Source organism: Toxorhynchites rutilus, chromosome 1 (assembly GCF_029784135.1).
Source record: "Toxorhynchites rutilus septentrionalis strain SRP chromosome 1, ASM2978413v1, whole genome shotgun sequence".
Lineage (NCBI taxonomy): Eukaryota > Metazoa > Arthropoda > Insecta > Diptera > Culicidae > Toxorhynchites > Toxorhynchites rutilus.
In genome coordinates, this window is record NC_073744.1 from 61,702,555 (window position 1) to 61,722,463 (window position 19,909).

The 19,909-nt window shown below is 39.6% G+C and overlaps 1 protein-coding gene and 2 pseudogenes across 1 annotated transcript in view; 2 read left to right on the plus strand and 1 right to left on the minus strand.

The window, feature by feature from the left end:
• LOC129781690 (pickpocket protein 28-like) overlaps positions 1–12,802 on the minus strand; it is a 36,219-nt gene extending 23,417 nt beyond the window's left edge. Inside the window, exons 1-4 of the mRNA XM_055789266.1 lie at positions 12,704–12,802; positions 11,852–11,900; positions 11,692–11,759; positions 11,402–11,604 (exon numbers count right to left, since the gene is read on the minus strand). Of these exons, the coding sequence (XP_055645241.1) occupies positions 11,402–11,604; positions 11,692–11,759; positions 11,852–11,900; positions 12,704–12,802 (419 nt within the window). The remainder of the gene's footprint in view (positions 1–11,401; positions 11,605–11,691; positions 11,760–11,851; positions 11,901–12,703) is intronic.
• LOC129776890 (calcium and integrin-binding protein 1-like) lies at positions 73–628 on the plus strand (annotated as a pseudogene).
• Positions 12,803–14,116: 1,314 nt separating the features above from the next.
• LOC129781703 (interferon-related developmental regulator 1-like) lies at positions 14,117–16,596 on the plus strand (annotated as a pseudogene).
• Positions 16,597–19,909: the final 3,313 nt, after the last annotated feature.

Sequence of the window (19,909 nt, forward strand, 5' to 3'; positions counted from 1 at the left end):
TTTTTGTTGTAGACTAAAGTTCCCCGAGGAAATGCTCAATTAACAGTAACGACTATCAATTTAAACGCTGAAATGGGTCAGGTAAAGAGCCAATTTACAGACGAGGAGCTATAAGACTACGAGGACCTCACATACTTCACCAAGAAAGAAATTCTTTACGCGCACAAGAAGTTCAAGAGTCTTGCCCCGGAAAAAGTGGGTCACAATAAAAATGCCCGTCTATCAATGAACAAAATTCTCCGATACCCGGAGCTACGCGTTAATCCCTTTGGGGATCGGATCTGCAAAGTATTCAGCTCAAACAACGTGGAAATATCGTTCGAAGACTTTCTCGACATGATGTCGGTATTCTCCGATGCAGCACCGAAGTCCGTGAAGGCCGAGCATGCATTTAGGATTTTTGATTTTGATGGAGATGATATGATTGGAAAGAACGATCTGAAGCAAGCCATACAAAGATTAACCGGATACAATAATGCCCTAAGTGATAGCGATATTGATCAATTAATAACGAATATCTTGGAGGAAGCCGATTAGGATGATGATGGGGCCCTCTCATTCGCCGAATTCGAACATATTATTGATAAATCTTCCGATTTTACAAACTCTTTCCGCATTAGACTGTGAATGTTGGAGATTGCCAACAGATCCACGGATCGGGGTGTTCCAAAATAATAATACCACATTCAAACAACCGAAAACTAAGGTTTTATGTTCTGCGAGGAATTATTATTTTCCTGAAAATGGTATTACATTTGTTTACAAATTATATTATAAATTACAAGCTTTCCGACTTACGTTTAGTCCCTTTTTTGTGGGTTATGTATTCTCTTCCAATTCAGGATTTAGGAGTTTCGAGTTAGTTGAACGATAATCAATGTTGCTCTAACCGTACTATCTGTTCGTACTATAATATTAAGGCATGAATATTTATCCATACTATAGATTAAGGCATGACTAAGTAAATAATAATTTAAGTTTTACCTTTTATATAGAGTTAAGTTCAATATAGGTTACGTTAAACAATAATTATGATTTTAATTATATATATATGAATTCACTGTGGAAACAAATAGACTAATTCAGTGTATTAGTTTTATAAATTAATTTTAAACTTAAATGTAGTTACGTTTTGAACTAGCTTGAACAATTTGGTCCAGTTTTAGATTTAATTCACGAGGTTTCCTTGCTCTTTCTTTGAGATTTTGTGTTTTCTATGACTTATAGAATACTTAGAATAAAGAGTGACAAATATTGTTTATAACGCTATTGTTTGTGGGATAATTGTGCTAGACTCGACTGTCGATACTGGGTTCTTATGTGCTGGTCGAAAAGGAGCTACAGTGAAGGCGCGTTGGCGTAGACTCGCCAACAGTGAACAAAAAACCGCCAGCTCAAATATAGTTCCCGAAAGCTAAATTCTCGAATATGGATAAATTCTCAACAGAAATTACATATGCAACATAGATTTGGACATTTTATATCTTTTGTTCTGTAGAATAAATGCGCATAGCAAATGACAAAAAAAAGTACCTCCAAACGAAATAGAAAACAGCAAAAATGCCTTCCAGTGTTCAATGAGCAAGTAATCGTTCAACGGTTTGGTTGATAAAGTATTGAGTGAAGCAAAAGTAAAGAATCGACCGACCGAAGTGATTGAACGAAGCTTGGTGTGGACGATGGGAAGGCGTTGGAATGAGAATCGTAAAATCGGTGGAAGGAATCACTATAATATGAAACGGCTGCCGCCAGGCGGAGATCTCCTCCATCCCGACTGATATTGAAAGGAGGAATGTGAAAAACAGGGATATTAATATTCATTCCCTCTAGCTTGTAAGGAGAGTGGAAAACGATGCAACGGGAAGAGGAAAAACATAATTTCGCCTTCTTGAACCTTTACCTTTGGGGTGGCGGATATTTCGTTTATATTCGTCGTCAAAATTGAAGTATCCATATTTTATAAGCTGGTAGTGTTCAACAATAATTTCGAAGATACTCGGAAGGGGAAGTTAATTGATCTTCCGATTTCCCGGCGTAAGTGTTGATTTACGATTGTTTCCGTGTGTTGGATATTAGTCATCAGTTAGGGTGAAGTTATATAGAGCATTCAATTGGCAGTGAATGATTTTCAGGTTACATTTGTTAAGTATATTTGTCATTTGATATCAACTTCATGGCAAGTCACCATTATTGGATCTGAATTGTGTTTGTTATTTAGTTGTTACAGATTTTTGTTTAGTTGATTATTAGAACCGCCAAGTTTTGTGATAACAATTTTTGTAGGGTGCGTTATTGTTTTTGTTGTCTCCAAGAGAATTGGACCAGCCTTAGGGCATCCATATACTAAACCACTCTACAGTCATGAATTTACAGGATAATATTAACACACTTCTAAAATAAAAAAAAATGAATGAAAATTTACTTTTTTGTTTCGAATATGTATTCTATGCAATGCAGTATTACGTAATATTGAACTGGAATTGTGTCTGATGATGATTTTATATTATAATGGCGAGGTTTTTGTAAATGTTGTGTGTTGTGAAATACATAGCCAAATGGTTAAGAGAGCGTCGTGTTTTAAGTAATCGAATAGCTTAAGAATCTCCATTCAAATTTTGAGATTACATAACTGTCTTCCTTAAATTTTCGCGAATTTGACGATTGTTTCGAGTTAAATATGATTAGCGAATGTGCGCACCTTGTTCCATAGATCTGCCTTGAACTCACCGAGTAGTTTGATAGTTTGGCAATGGCAATGGTAAATTTGCAACACATCTTGACTCGCGAATCATATTCTCTTGGCCGGGGCCTGGATTGTACACAACTCGATGATTGTTGACTTGTGGAATTGAAATGAGATGTGATGATTTAGGAATAGTAGGAAATACACGCTGCTCATTGAGGATTCACGTGCAATAGTTACAAAAATGGTAGTGTCCTGGAATATTGATTGACAGATCCTAAGATCGAGTAAAAGAGTCCATAGCAGCAAGTAAGTCATTCAGTGTAGGATTAGGCGATCTCGGATCGATTCTTAGAAGATCGATCTTTTCCATTCTGATTTCTGATTTTTTTGGATTGATCTTTTGTACTCGAGAAAATCGAGTTAATCGATTTTTTAGCTTTCGCTCCTTTCGATATTGGGAAAACTTTTTGTAGATTTGTTTTTCAGTATACATCAATTTTTTATCTCACCAAAGGCCAACTAACTTTTTTTTGAAACATATTGTCAACATTTGGATCGCTTCTTCTACGATTTACTTCTGTGAAAAAGCTAACAGAGACAGAGCTAGCGGCAGCTACTGAGGGAATGTACCAACCATTTGCGCATAGGATCACTGAACCAGATGTTGACATCAATTACAGGCGAAAGGTTGTTTTTTAGAACTGGCGCCAAAATCTAGAATCGGCTTCGATTAAATGGCAGATGTATGGCACGATTAGTTTTCATGGGATCAGTGTAAGATTCAATTCATAAAACATAAACCAAATATTTCATTTCAATGGCACGCAAAACAAAAATAGAAAACAATTATAAAACCCGAGTTCGAGAAATAACGAATCACACAATAAAAGCAAAAAAGTTATTAGCGTCGATATTTAGTGTGGCCTCCTGAAGCTTCAATGACCTGCTGAAGACGTTTGGGCATACTATCGACCAAGTTCTGGAGGTGGTGAGGGTCGATTTTGTTCTACGCCTTCTGGAGAGCTACGAAATAAGGGTCCTTATTAGTGACACCATCTTTCACCACTTTGTTGTCGAGAATGGTCCACAGGTTCTCAATCGGGTAGGGATCAGTACTTCGTGGTGGCCATTCAAGGAGTTTTATTTTACGTGAACGGAAAAAAGGCTTTAATCTTCTACATTCTGTCCAACTTCTATTAGACCAGGTGATGCTCTTGCTACTTTGTGTCATTATAAACAAACAACGCTTCAATTTATATTATAGTGTACTTGTATTGGTAGCTATCATACACTGCATCATTGCTGCACTGCATCATATGTGTGTGTGCAAGCGTTGAGCGTAAACAAATGTTTTTGTATGTTTCAAGTGTCAATTTTCTATAAGACCAGTTACGTTTTCCGTTGTTTTTAGTTAATTGGATTAATAAATCTGGAAAATGTTGAAAGGAAAAGTGCTCACGGATAGAGAAAAAGGACAAATCGATGCATTTTACCAAGAAAATGTTGAAATTAGAGAAATTGCTCGTCGGATTGGACGATCCCATCAAGTAGTTCTTAATTATTTGACGAATCCTCAAAGATAGAGAAAAGAAGAGAGCCCCACGTAAATCGAAGCTCCCTGACCGGAATAATCGGGAAATAGGTAAAACAGTTTCGAATACTTGAAAATCGCTCATGCAAATAAAGCAATCTTTGAGTTCAAATGTTTCACGGGATACAATTCGTCAAATTTTGGTGAAAAGTCCTTACATAAAGGGAGCTAAAAAGGTTAATGTTCTCAATCTTACACCATCACACATCAAAAGACGTCTGAGTTTTGCCAAAGCTCACAAGAATCAACAGTGGGACATGGTATGTCATGACAAAGAACGTTTTCAAAAGAATACATACCGTAACGATCAGTTCTTCAATTACTTTTTCACTTTTAACTTTGCTAGGTTATCTTCAGTGACGAAAAAAAGTTCAATGTGGAGTGTCCTGATGGTTTCAACGGGTACTGGGGTGATTTACGGAACGAGGAACTGTATTTTTCAAGCAAGAAATGCATGAAATTGACGTTAAATATACTTTATTCTAAACATTCTACAATGTATGAATGTTTCTTGTTGAAATTCTAAATGTTTGTGTTGCAACGTAATCTGGTGGTCTTATAGAAGTTGGACAGAGTGTATACTTCGGGTCGTTGTCCTGTTGGAAAACGAATCTGTTTCGAAGTGATTCCTTCAGGTTGTTCATAAGGATGTCAATGCAGACAGACTGTCATGATTCCGTGAATTCGCTTCAGATTTCCAACACCAGCACAGTAAATGCATCCTTACACAATTACATTGTCGCCTCTGTGCTTGACTGTAGTCTGCAAATGACGTTCTTGCAATCCTTCATCATCCTTCCGCCACACCCTTTTGCGCCACTTCTTGTTTAAAAGCTTAAGAACCTAAGTACCAAAAGTTTTTGCGTTTGTTTCCATCATTCCATCGATCTCTTTCGAATCTGCTAGCAAGCGAAACGCAAGCTTTATGCTTGTGCACAATGTCACGGACTGCTCTCTGGCTTGTTCCGAACTTCTCTGCAATCATCCGTTGTGAAATCTGCTTCAAATGAGTCTGAACAACAAAATTTCGGACTTCCATGCTGATTTACTCCCCGGTCATCTTGATTCTGTTGAAAACTCTTTGTGTAGACAACAACAATCGACCTTTATGTGACAACGTAAAAAACACTTTGTTTAAATCGCGTCAACTCAAGCCCCGGCCAAGAGGATATGATCCGCGAGTCAAGATGTGTTGCAAATTTAGCTGTCATTGCCATCAAGATGGTGGAGTTAACAGGTGGCTCGTAATTTACACTATTTAGAAAAGACGTATGAGGAATGGCAAGACGAAAAGTTTGGATTTGTTTATGTTATTACTTACGTTGATATGGTTACATTTGATTTCGTCGAAGGTATTTGAAGCAGTATAATAAATAAACAGTTGTCGTTGAAAATTGTAACCTAGTAACCTTTATGCATATGCTTCCGCCAGTTGGCTCGGCTAATGTGATTCAAGGAATGCTTTGATCGTGGTACCGCCACTGGCGTATAATTTGCAGCTTTGTTTTTTGTGCTGGCTCATAACGGCAATCAACCGTGCCGGCGAAACTGTAGTCAATGTTTAGTGTTGATTGGATACCATCTATGTAAATAAGTTCAAACTTACGGGATACGTCCGAACGGCAATTCTGACATTACGTTTTACCTTCCACTTCACTTATCTTGATTGCCATACTATCAAACTACCCGGTGAGCTCAAGGCAGATCTATGGAACAAGGTGCGCCCAATCGCTAATCATATTTAAATCGAAATAATCGTCAAATTCGCGAAAATTTGAAGAAGGCAGTTCTGCAATCATAAAATTTGAATGGAGATTCTTAAGTTATTCGATTACTTAAAACACGACGCTAACTGAACCCATTTTAGGCCGAGCGTTCGAAAAATTGAACAGCAACTTTTATAATTTCTCATATCTTTGGAATGGAACCATATGGTAATGTTCTTGCACCAAAAGATAGCTTAATTTATTAGCTACCATTTATATCGATTTCATTCAATTTCGAGTAACTATAAGGGTAATAAGGGTAATAAATTCGATTTAAAGCAAGTATGTTTGGAAGGTGTTTTCAATTTTAATTAAAAAACCTAATTAAATACAAAAAAAAAGAACTTTTCTACAGTATTGCTTTGACAAAAGGACATATATTGTGATATAGGGCGATAATCATTCGATTGTGCCTCCCACAGGAAAATAACAGCCTGGGAAATTGAGTGTTCGAAAAATCGAACGTTGGCCAACACATCTAACCTCCGCTGCGCATTTTGATTTGTTTACTTTAGAAGACGGAAGGTTTTTCATTTATTCTTGCATTTTCAATTGTGAATGTTTGCAAATATCGATTAACTTAGCAAAAATTATTGAAAATCTGTATGATTTTTTGTCCGTAATAACCTTAGGTGATGGCGGCCCGTAGAATTTCTTGTGTGGAGGAGTTGGAGGAAATGATCAGTACGTGCAACGAGGATTCTAATGAGATTGTTTGTGTGAATATTCTTTCGCCGGACTGAATAATAGCCTCCCAATCCTTTATGCAATTGTCTTTTCGCAGTACTCTGGTAAATACTTTGCAGGTTTTGGAAAATGTTCAATTTTTTCGGGAAATGGATAATTGGGGAGACTTATTTTTAAGCATTGACATTTCTCCACAGTTAACAATAAAAATAACAGCATATGCTTTCGTTTGAAAGAAAAAGCCTGCCAGTAATAAGTTAAAATTACATAAAATAAGAAATGCCACATCTCGTCTTAGGTGGATTAATTTGGGTTTATACTTAGAGACCTCCATTCTCCTGTTCTTGTTCTTCCCGGAATTCAAAATTGATGCATTTATGAATACCGTATATTTGCTAATTGAAGTGACTTTTAGTTCGCAGTATGTTTGTACTTACAAAAAAAAGTGCGGGTTTTTCGATTTTTCGAAAGTAATTTTCCGGAAAATGGAAGATGGGAAAAAATAATTCTTGAACATTGGAGTTCGTTTAGTGTCAGTAATCAAAATTACACCAATGGCTTTCGTCGAAAAAATAATTTTTACAGCTTGGTCGTTAATGGGTTAACCATTTGGCTATATATTTCGCAACGCACAACACATACAAAAACACGACAGACACAATTTCAGTTCAATATTATTTCACAATTGGCGAGAAAACGTCATACTGTATTGCATAGAATACGTATTCGATACAGAAAAGTAAATTTTCATTCATTATTTTTTATTCTAGAAGTGTGGTAATTTCATCCTATAAATTCATGGCTATAGAGTGGTTTAGTTAATATACAATACTATAAATCACGGTGGTTGTTTTTGATGAAATAGTCCAGAAATTGAGGTGGGCTTTCAAAACCTACTGAAACCTATCTAGATACTTAATTTTAATTTGATTCCAAATACAAAATGGTATTCTCCGTGTCAAAGTGTTTGTGATAGCCTTCAAGTTGCATTTGAATATTTCGTATTTCGCGAAACCGAAGAATATGACGCAAGCATTGGTGCATAATTAATGACGGTATTTCAGCAAAAAAAAAAAGAAACACTCACCGTGCGCATATACATATTTGCAGTGCGTTCGTTTGAATTCCGCACACCTATGGCGACTAAAACCGGGGCGCCTGTCAACGCAACGAATGTCGCCCCCATCGTTGAATATTCCATGAATTGTGCAGCTCTTTTGAAGCTGTAACAATTTTAATTCCATTTCCACCGGGAGCTGAAATTGAAACGAACAGCTTCGGTTTCAATTGTCGGAAACATGAGCGAGTGGGGGTTAAAAACTGCTTATTTCCTAGAGGAGGATGCTTGCAGGATCGTGGAATGGTTTTGGTTTGAATCATCTCTTTCATCCTTCCAGAGCGAAGTTGGGTAACCAAACCCAGAGCCTACACACATACATCCCTCGGTTCGCTTCCTTCGCCTCCGCTTCCGCCTCCGGATAATGCAGTAACGAAAATGCGTTGTTATGGGTATGACGCCAGGTGTTATGCAAATACTCTGGCAAAAGGTCGAGCAAAGAAAAGAGCGAATGGAAAAGAGAGAATCACCATAGAGTCACGTGCACTCGACACATGGCACTGAGGAATCCGTGCCTGGAATCACCTACCCAAAAGCTCCACATTCACTATCGCACCCTACCTGGGGCTCCCCGGTCCCGAAAACCGACTGATGAAAATGTAAAATGTTTACAGAAATGTCATATTGTGAGATTCAGCTGGCATTCCATCTGCACGAGCGGGACAGATTTTCCGCCGGGTAGGTGGTATCCGAGGGCATTTATTACCATGCCAATTTAAAGAGCGATGGATCCGGTGAGAAAATTGCTTTCCACGTTTCACCACCGACTGGCGACGATTATTCGCTCCGGCAGTTAATTTTCTTTCATTTCCTGTGAACACGCTGCCGTTGTCGACTCCCCGTGTCGAGTCTTCTCCTAAATCTAGAATGTGGGGTGGATTTGAAGTGTAATGAGAAGCGGAAGACCTGCTTTTCGATGCTGTGCGTGTGTGCACACACAAAGGGCACTGGATGATGAGAGGGATGAATAAAATATTATGGATATTAATGTTTTCCATCCTAATTCACCTTTGCGTTTCATCCCTAACTGTTGTTGAAAATAGGATATTTAATTTTTTGAAAGATGGGAAAAACACACCAACACACCATGAAACAGATCTTTGTGTTAGAAGAGTTCAAAGGAAATCCTAGCATTTCCTGACAGCGAACACGATTATCTGTCTAATTGGTACTTTAGAAATTTGATGAACGTTTCAACCTTTTTTTGAGACGCCAAGACTTTTGGATCGTTTGTATTAAAAATCATTCAGTTTACAACGGTAAATTATAATCATCAAATAGAACGCACTGATCCCATCGAAATGTTTCAGCCTGCAACACTTTGGTACTAAACCAATAAATGATAAAATGATGGTTGTTAATCGACATCCAGCTCCAATCTCCGGTTGTTAATTGAGTTTTATTTATTGCTTTCACTCTTTTTTTCCAATGTTCTGCTATCAAAGTGTGAAATTTAAGGCGTATTTTCCGAATTCCGAATTTGTGTTCTATCTTTCGTTCATCACTTTTAGCAACTTTTGCAATTGTGAAGTTTCTCGTACACTGTTTGACCGAGGCCAGATATTTGACACATTTTGACAGATAAAAATTTACCAACGTGTACTGATCAAATATATTTGACATAAAAAACACCCTGAGCAAATATTTAGTACTTATTTGCTTGACGACGCGCAAATGCGTCATTTCCAACCAAAATATGTGGTATGAGTGGAATGTTGAGTATGACCAAAACCGTTTATTTTAATTTCGTTGCCGTTCTAGAACTTTATGAAGTGAAAACCCGCCAAATGGACGATTCGGACGAAGAACTCAAATCATGGAGAATAGTCAGCGGACTATGAAGAAATTTGCATTCGTATTCAATTGGAAATGAGTTGTGGCTTCTTTTAGCAGTTCCTCCGTCAACAACACTCAACAGTAGGGTGCCAATGAAAATGGCCATCTATAATTTCAAAAAGTTACCTCATAAAAAATGTTCACCACCTCGAAAAAACACCCAATGACAAATATTAACTCAATCGGACTTAAGGGAGAGTGGCGCAAAGCGGTCAAAGTTTGAGTTTTTTTTGAAAATCGAAAAATCACCCAAGGGGAGAGTCAAGAAAATCGGGGGTTTCAAAAAAAATGTTGATGTCAAATGTCTTAAAATTGCATTAAATTAAAATCGACACTCTAGGACTGGGATTTTTTTTCGGAATACGAAACGAAACGTGTGGTTTTTGGTTCCAATAAAAATAGTTATCTCGATTTTTCATTCGGAACATGCTGCGAAATGTTGATTTGCACGATATAGCTCATACGAACTTCATTTATTAGTGTCTCAGACGTAAAATTTTAGTTTTTTTTAAAAAAAAACGAAAGATCACCGAAAATCGGGGTTTTCAAAAAAAAAAAAGGTTGATGTCAAATGTCTTAGAATTGCATTACTCGTCAAGATTTACTGTTATCAAAATGACAGTAATCATTGTCAAATGTGTTATCATGCCATTTCAGCGCAAGAAGGAGGCAATATCCTTTGACTACTCTCTGGGAAACCATGTGGCCCGTGTCAATCAGGTGAACGACCTCGGTGTGATACTGGATCCGAAACTTACTTTCAGCATACATCGCTTGACGTTAGCTTCCAAGGCCTACCGTCAACTTGGATTCATCTTGAGGATCTGTAACCCGCGACGCCGGGGAAGCGCGCGAGTTCGTCGCTACCGGAGGGTTTACGCAGGTAAGCGGTTGGCTTAAGCGCCACTCCCGCGAGGGAGACCAACAGCCGTGTTTTCGCTTTGCCCGGCGATGAGACACCCAACACCTAAGGGCGGGTTTGTCCTTTCCTTCCAAACCCCGGTTTGTTCCGCGACTTTTACCTGCGCTACAGTCGGACTCGCGACACCGTTTGTCCGCGTTCCGCAATTCCAACAACAGAAAATCCTTCGACCGGTCCAATTAATACCGATTATGCCGAAAAGTTCTCCTCACTGGACCAACTTAATTATGTCCGCTCCACTCACCTTGAAGAAACCAGTTTCAGAGACGTGAGCGGGGGTTGCAAAGCTTCACAAGAAGAGGAGTCCCAACCCTGGACTCGTAACCAACTGAAAAATTAATCGGTTTGTCGGGTTTTTAGGCTACACCGCCAGCCAGTAAATGTAGAGTCTTTTAGATCTACTCTATCTCAACAACATTTATTTATTTACATAAATTAACTCATTTAAACATTACACAACTAACTCCGATCACGAAACTCATTCATAAACATGAACCCAGAAAACGTTTAATGCATCATAAATTTAACTCTAAACATTTACATTTTATTTGCTACGTATTACTATCGGTTTCGAACCCTCGAACCATAGCACTCAAAAGATTAGGAATGGCGCGTTTACTATCATGACTATTCGCTCATATCGGTTTTGGGGGTTCTATACCGATGGGCATTGGTCTACCATCGGCGTAGTGCTTCGCGGTGTGGCATTGTTGTGTGGTTTTTATTGTTAGTGGTGTGGCTTTCTATTCTTATCCTACATGCGCATGTTATTACGGATAAAGAAGGTTCTACTCACGACCTAGGATTTACGCTGAGTTGTTCTGCTTTATCGCCGTTCCCAGCGATGAATGGCGATACTGATGCGACGACTGCACATTGTATTGGCTCCGTGATGTAGTTTCCTCTTGCGCGAGTGCTATGCGTCAGCGTACTCCGCGCGGCCACCGGATGTGCTGGCAATGTCCAAGCCTCAATTGTGGGGTCAGAGAGCGGTCCTTCCTACACCAGGGAAATATGTACACCACACACAAGCCATAACTTAGATTAAAACCACAATCACAATTATGCCACGTGCCACAAACTTACCTCGAATTTTAGTCGGTAGGGGTACAACACCTTTTCTCTCACTTTTCGACTATTTTCTACACCACTAGCTACCTTACAGGTACATAGAAAAACACAAAAAAAAGGAAAAATCAAATTAAACGCTCTGACTGTGCGATGCACCTTTTTCATCGACTATTACCTTTTTGTAATTTATTCGCGGTTCGACAAATAACTAACCGCTCCAGCCTCTTCCACGTTTGAAGTAGGAATGGCGAGCATATCGGTGAATCCTCAGATCAGCGGAATACTAATTGGTACCGGAACTACGTAATAGTTAACGATGTTAACTATTCAGTAATTATACCGAAGTTCCTCTGTGTTTTTATTGGTCCGGCATTCAAACATTCGCGGGCGATACCCTTTAAACTCCCGAGCACAGTTCAAGTCGAGGTGCTCGCCGGGTTTCGAAGTTCAAGAATAAGAAAAACCCGCCGAAAGACTCTGCTGTTTGGAAGAAATATCCAAACGAAAATAATAGCAAAAAAAGGAAAGCATGAGTCTTTCGGGGTGTTGGTATGTGGGTGTCTTGGCTAAAACAGCCGCCCAGTACTGTTTTATGGCTAGTCGCTCAAATACCAAAAGAGGAGAGGCGCTCGCTCAGCCATTCATCCAAACAAATACAGAAGGAGAAGCTCAGATTAACACAACCGAGTTTGTGTTGAATCTGAACTTCAAAACTAAGAAACGAGGGGCTTCCAAATACTCAAGTCGGTACCGTGCTACAGATCTCCCGAGAATTCACGGATCCTTATTGTTTGAAGGCGCTATATTGTTCATTAGTGCGCCCTATTTTGGAAAATGCTTCTGTAGTGTGGATGCCCTATCAACTATCGTGAATCCTACGTATTGAACAAGTACAGAAAAAGTTCATTCGTCGTGCTCTCAGCTCCCTGCCATGGCGCTGTCCTCAGAATCCTCCGCCTTATCCTGACAGATGTCTCTTGCTAGGGTTGGATACTCTTGAGCGAAGACGGAAACATCAACAATGTACGCTCGTCGCCAAGTAACTCAACGATGAAATTGACTCACCCGTGCTGCTTTCCCGCATCAATATGCGTGCCCCATCCAGAGTTCTTCTAGTTTTGGTCATAATGAACCCGTAACGGGAATGATTCGTGCTTTCTCGATAGTAAAAGATCTGTTCGAGTTTGGAGAGTCATCTACCAGGTTTCGTCAAAGGATTGGACGCATTCGTGTTTTTTAATGTGTTTGTATTTTAAAATTTGTTTTTTATGTTTATATTCATTATGACATTTGTCAGATGAACAAAGAAATAAATAATAATAATAATCTCGAAAAAAAATGGTAAGAACATTTTTTTTGGCGCTTGGTCGCTTCCAGCCTGAAAAGTCGATTTTTAACAAAATTTTTTTTTAGAACTCGATGTGTCATGCAATTTTAAGATATTTGGCATCAATTTTTTTTTGAAAACACCGATTTCCGGTGATTTTTCGATTTTCAAAAAACTCAAATTTTAACACCTGTAACACTAATAAATGAAGTTCGAATGTGCTAATATTTTGCATTGGGTATATTATCGTGCAAATCGACATTTCGCAACAAGTTCCGAATGAAAAATCGAGTTAATTATTTTTATTGGCACTTAAAACCATATGTTTCGTCTCGTATTCCGAAAAAAAAAGTCCCAGAGTGTCGATTTCTGATAAAAATTTTGTTTTCGAGATGACATTAGATCTCGACGTTTCATGCAATTTCCTTTTCCTTTGAAAATCGAAAAATCACCCAAGGGGGGAGGGGTAATTTTTCGATTTTCAAAAAACTCAAACTTTGACCGCTTTGCGTCACTCTCCCTTAAGTCCGATTGAGCTAATATTTGGCATAGGGTGTTTTTTCGAGGTGGTAAACATTTTGTATAGGGTAACTTTTTGAAATTTCAGGGTCGATTTTTTCCCATACATTCATTGGCACCCTACTCAACAGTCATTCTGGCGTTTAATTGCTATCTCACTCTACGACTCAACTTTCTCATTTTATTATTTCCCGTCAAATGAACTTCAATGGATATTGAAGAGATTCCCCCCAAAATGAATTCGTTTCTCTCTCATGTATCACGTATGCATTTATCGATGTTTGAGTTTAACGTTGTTTGACATAAGAAACACTGACAAATTTGTGATTTTTATTATATAAACCCATTATTCTGTATGTTTTTTTTTCAACTTAATTGAACTCGGAGACAAAGTGAACTACAATCTTGGTCAAAATTCTTCCCAAACTACACGCAGTTTTGCACGATATTTACTAATTCTAATTCGGGGACCTGTATAGCATACCTGATAGCTGTCTAAGTTCGTGGTTTGAGTTCACGGTGGGTAAACAATAAACCGTCCATTGATGGAGTAACTACTTTTTTGCATCAGAAATTAAGTTTTCGTTTCACTTTATGTTGACAGTAAAAATAAGACTGTGTACGTGAGAAACGAAATTCGTGTCAGGGGAAGTAGAAGTGTGGTTTTAAGTCAGATTTAATGAATAGATACGTTTGTATTCACTAGTCACGCCAACTAGATTAACCATTTGCTAGATAGCTCATCAGTCATCCTCATTCTCAACGCTCGTCAATTCATTTTCTAGTTAATCCAAATCATGTTGACGGCGAATGCCGTAGTAGTCGAAGTGAAGCTAGTGAAAGGAGAGTCGATTTTCATTTTTCATCTTCGAAGATTTCGGGCATGGCTTGGTCGTGTGGAAATTATGGCCAATAAGTGGAGCAGGGGGTGGCGGCTTCGAAAAGTACGAGGAAAAGCTCATCCAGGCTATCGAGAATGCCGTGGACAAATCGCTTTAGACTCGAATTAATGTATTCCTGGCAGTCAACTAATAGGAGTACCGGTAAGTTTCTTCGTTTATTTAAAAAATTAATGCTTTATTGTTCAAAAATGGTTGCAAATTTAATATTCAAAGTATTGCCTATTGCTAGTCATATTTTTTTCCCATCTTTCTGGCATTTCACGGATCCCTTTGCGGAAATAATCGGCCGGTTTGTCGGCTAACCACCAATCGATCCAATTTTTGACTTCATCAAAATTGGAGAAGTGCTGGTCAACCAGGCCATGTTGCATCGATCGGACGGAGCAATGCCTGGAAAATACGGTGGGTGGGCTAGAACCTCCCATTTCAGCGTTTTCAAGTATGTTTTAACCGGTTTCGCGACATACGGCCGAGCATTGACGTGCTGCAAAATAACTTTATCGTGTCTTTGCTCGTATTGTGGCCGTTTTTCCTTCAGTACACGGCTCAAACGCATCAATTGTCGTCGGTAGAGATCTCCCGTAATGGTTTCGCTCGGTTTTAGCAGCTCATAGTACACCACACTCAGCTGGTCCCACCAAACAAACAGCACAACCTTCTGGCCGTGAATATTCCACGCGGCCGTCGATGTTGATTTTTCCGATCATTCTCATTGCTTTCGAACGATCGGATATGATTTGCCGAGCTACTACAAGTGCATCTACAAGTTCTTGTTGCGTTTGTGACGGATCTTGATCGAGTATAACCTCCAATTCGTCATCTCCAAAGTTTTTTGGCGGTCCGGAACATTCTTCGTCTTCCTAGTCAAAATTACCACTTTTAAATCGTGAAAACCACGTTTGACACGTTCGCTCAGTTGCAGCATGGTCACCATAAACTTCCACCAAAATGCGATGACTTTCCGCAGCATTTTTCTTTATATTGAAGTAATGAAGTAACACTACCCGCAAAAACACTCTCGTTGGTATGAAATTCGACATATTCGAAGTGGCAAAAACGCTTCAACGCTTACGCTTCGCCTTTTTGACATATACTGAAAAAGACGCATAATGACAGTAGCTTTCCAACGAATGTCTGGAAATTTGATTCTCTGGAATAATCATCACGTTACGCCATCTGTTGTAGAACCGAAGAAACTTACCGGTACACCTAAAATATGCTGTACATCACTAAAACCCCGATACGATCGATAAGATGACGTTAGTGGATGAGAACGAGAAATCCATCAAGAAGAGTAATGCAACCGAACAGGCGTGGGCTGCACGCATCAATCCACTGCTGGTAATTGAGCTCGAGGAAGTCGAGACATTGACGAGTTGATCAAGTTGCAAAAGCCGGTTTCCTTGGTGGTCGCACAGGATACCCCCGCCTCGAAAGGCACTGAATGGCTTTGGATTTGCACAATTTTCTTGGTTCGGATGATGTTGGAGACTTGCTTCCACTGATGAAGAGCTTCGGGGGAATTTTCTCCGCCAGCTATCTCAAAGGAGGCAACATACCGAGTAGTGCCAATACCGATACTGCTGCCCTTCACAGTTCCGCTCTTAGCGCTTGGGTTCTACTGCTAACGCTAGTTCCCTCGGGGGATTTGGTTTCCCTTGTCAACAGTAACAACGCCATGATTCCTTCGATCTACAAACACGTCGGAATGCTACAGAGACCCTACCTTGATGTAAGAATGGCTGCCGTGGAAACCATCGCACTCATCCTGGAGAGAGCCGGCTCTTACGACAACGGCTTCCTTGACAAGGAACTTTCCGATTTGATCGAAACCACCAATAAGCTGGTCACCGATGCCCACAAGTATCACACCAAACGTGACCGCAAGATGCAGCGTGCGACCTTTCGCAATGTCCATCGCTATCAGGAGGAAGAAATTTCGCCGGAGATTTGCATCCAGTTCGGTTATGCTCTGGAAACTCTGCTGCTGGACACGTGGTCTCTCCTCCATCATTATACCGTCTTCGGAAGGCGCTGGGCTTCGGAATGAACGTGCATCCATCGAAGAGCGGCTTTCTGCGGAATGTGCTGCAGATTGTGCTTGTTGGACTAAAGTTAATAAGTTATGTAGTCATTATCTATTTACACTTAAGTTTAAAAATGTACTGCTAGATGATGGCTCTTTATCCACTTGAGCCTAATTAAATAAACAAAGGAAAAAGGCGAATACATGTTAGAAACTTAACTAACCAATCTCTGGTGAGAAGCAACCATAGTTTGAGGCATGGGTTTCCAAATAAATCGTAGTACAGCAGGGTATTATTACATATATTTTTTCCTATACCCAAAATACGTTTAAAAAGACGCGACAATCCAAAATGGTCGAAAAACGGTACTGCCCTTTCAAAACGGTACGTTGTTATCATACACAAGGCATCATCTTGTTTGGCACCAATCAATGCTTCGAAGATATTTGCGTACTGTTCTCATCTGCATACTCTTGCCTCACTGTACTCGACTGGTTTCGTCGTTTAAAATCGATAACGAAAGCTCCAGTTATTCAACAAACCGACATGGTGGGCAAAAATATCGGGTAAAAACATCCAAATAGAGAATTGCATAAAATTTGAATACACACTATCGACACCCATCGAACCCGAAAGTCATTAAAATGTAACGGTGCACTTGTGATTCCTCCTTCCATATTTAGATTAAATCGAACCTCCAATGCCATTTTTTTCTAGGGTACAATAGCAAATGGCACCGTAATGATGATTTGAACCTGAAAAATGTCTCCCCCTAATGTCGGTCGATACAAATCCATCCGATGTAACCCGAGAATGTTCGATTTTATGGAAATGTTAACCCTCCCCGTTCTCTCGCAGTTCGTAAGCGGTGAATTTTCCGGTTCATGTAGGAATTTCCAGCTGTTGCAGAGTTATTGCAAAATAAAGAGCTTTTTCCCCTCAATGGCTTTTGAATATTTGTTTTTTTTTCCTTCTATGTCGAATATCGAAACCATATCATCGCCATTGCCATCATCATCAGCATCCTTTTTCCCTCCCCGTAGGCTAGCCACCGGTTCCACCGTTCGCTTATGAATAGGACTCAACTCGCCGATGCCGGAGAGAACGCACGAAAGCCGGGAGGAAAAATGCGTGAAATATTCAGTCGTCATGGGAATTCCAATCATAACAATAAGTGTATTTTCAATAAATTGCGTCCCGACGTGTTTTGCGCTCACCTTACATCCTCCAACAACTGTCGCGACGGCTGGCGATGTTTTGAAACCGTGCGATTGTTTGAGATACTGATTATGTTTGCTCTTTGTTTGAGCCCGTTGCAATAATAAAGTAACTCCCCCACAGTTCGCGGAACGTCCGTTCATTGTTTGACATTGGTTCAATCATGTTCCGTCGGTATGCGTCGTCAGTGAGATGGATTTCTATGGGCGAAATAGGTTCATCGGAAGATTATTGTGCGATTCACATAGCAGAAATTCCAAATAAAATCGTCCTAAAAATGCAAATCTCAAAAACTTGTATTTTTGATTCCAATGAAAGTGTGTATTCCGATTGGGTTGGAGGAAGTATGAGTTTTTCACAGCAATTGAGAATTTTTTGAAAAGAGTACTATATTTTGACGTAGGACTACGTCTAACCGGAAGATATAGGGGGTGAAATGGAAATCTAGGCACTTAACAAGTAGGAAAAAATGCAATATTTGGAACGTTTATAACTCGAGCATTTCTCAATAGATCGCAAAGGTTTTTGCATCAATTGATAGGAAATATATCTACGCATCTATCATAACGAATAACATTTCATTTTTCTTGAGATAAATAATTGAATAATTGTGAATTATCAAGCATTGTCCAAATGCACTATGTGCCCATTTTTGATTGGTCCATTTTGTGCTCCTCAAATCGTACCGACCAAAACGGGCAACCAGAGCAGCAGCGAAATAGAATGAAGCACGATTGGAAAGGAAAAAGAAAAAAAAGAACGAAACATTGGTCGCAGTCTCACACATGCGTAATTCTCGAGCCAGCCAGTCAGCTTAAAAATCCCCGCTCCGCTGCCGTAACGATCATTCTCATTCAAACCGTACACCACATCAGTTCGCATCACAACACATCAACAAACCAAACCAAGCAGCCAAATCTGGACATGGCAAAGGAGGAAAAATTAAGGGAAAGGCAAAACCCGCTCGAATCGTGTCGGTCTGGAGTTCCCCGCAAGGGTAGCTAGGCTGAGCGCATTAGTACCAGTGCACCAGTCCACCAAGCCGGCGTTATATAGTTTCGGCCGCCGAAGTGATCGAGTTAGCTGCCAAAGCTGCTCGCGCCGAAAACAAAACCCGCATTCGGAACAGAACACATTCGGTTCGGTGGACATCAAGTCAACAGGCAGTTGCAGCGAGTGGTGAGTGGCAAACGCAATCGCAAAACGGCATCAGGTAGCAGAAGAAAAAAGTTTGTTCTATATACACACTGCTTTGGTGGCAAATCCAGAACAAGGCGGCATTGAGGGCGTTCGAAATGGGTTTTTTTTTCAAAACCACGAGTACTAAGTTTTCTAAATTGGAACCATTCCATAAAACAAGGCGCTTTTCAGGGCCATTAAAACTTCCAAAAAAGAGTTAAGGAAATACAGTTCAATGCTTTCTAAAACAATATCCAAAATAATAATAAAACACAAATTGATTTTTTCATAATTTGTTTGCCAGGATATGATGAGTATGTGAATTTGGCAGTTGTTCTGAGCTTATTGATTTTCACCAATTCTTAAATTGCTTCTAGATTGAAAGTACAGTAATTTACACTTATCTCGACATTTAGCTAATTGGACGGGCCAGTAATGCGACATATTTAGTTGTACATTTTTGTAAACATAGAGTTCGGGGTCCAAATTATGACCCCACATTGAAGGTCGACACTGTACCACTCTCATCGCAAATGTTCAATTACAGGTTAAAATTACCTCCAATCCGATACTGAGTGGTGGTAATGCGACGTGCCATTGAATGTAATTTACTGTAAAATATGTCACAAGCTGGGAAGAAATTTTCCAACTGTGAAAGCTGTGGCGAGTGGCAAATGCAATCGCTAAACAGAAAGGTTTAGCCGAACAAGATGGGGATATCGAGTGATAACAAAACAATAAACACTTTAGATTGAAGATAATTTTGTGATCCTGAAAAGGACCCTTTTTAGCCTGCATGTGAATCCAACGAGCGAACAAATCGTAATGAATGTATTTTTTTGCCATCGCTCCCTTTTAACGCTCATTCGTTCGTCTCGTTGGACTCGCCCCTCTGGCTGAGTCTGCCGATTTATCTCTATCCTGTGAGTGTGTACCGCTAGAGTATAAAACACGCGGACCCCAAATAAATATCTTAATTTCTTTCAAACCGTAAACCCGTGTGGTTGTACGGCATCGGCATCGTGGACGTAACAAAGGAGGACAAGTTAAGGGAAAGGCAA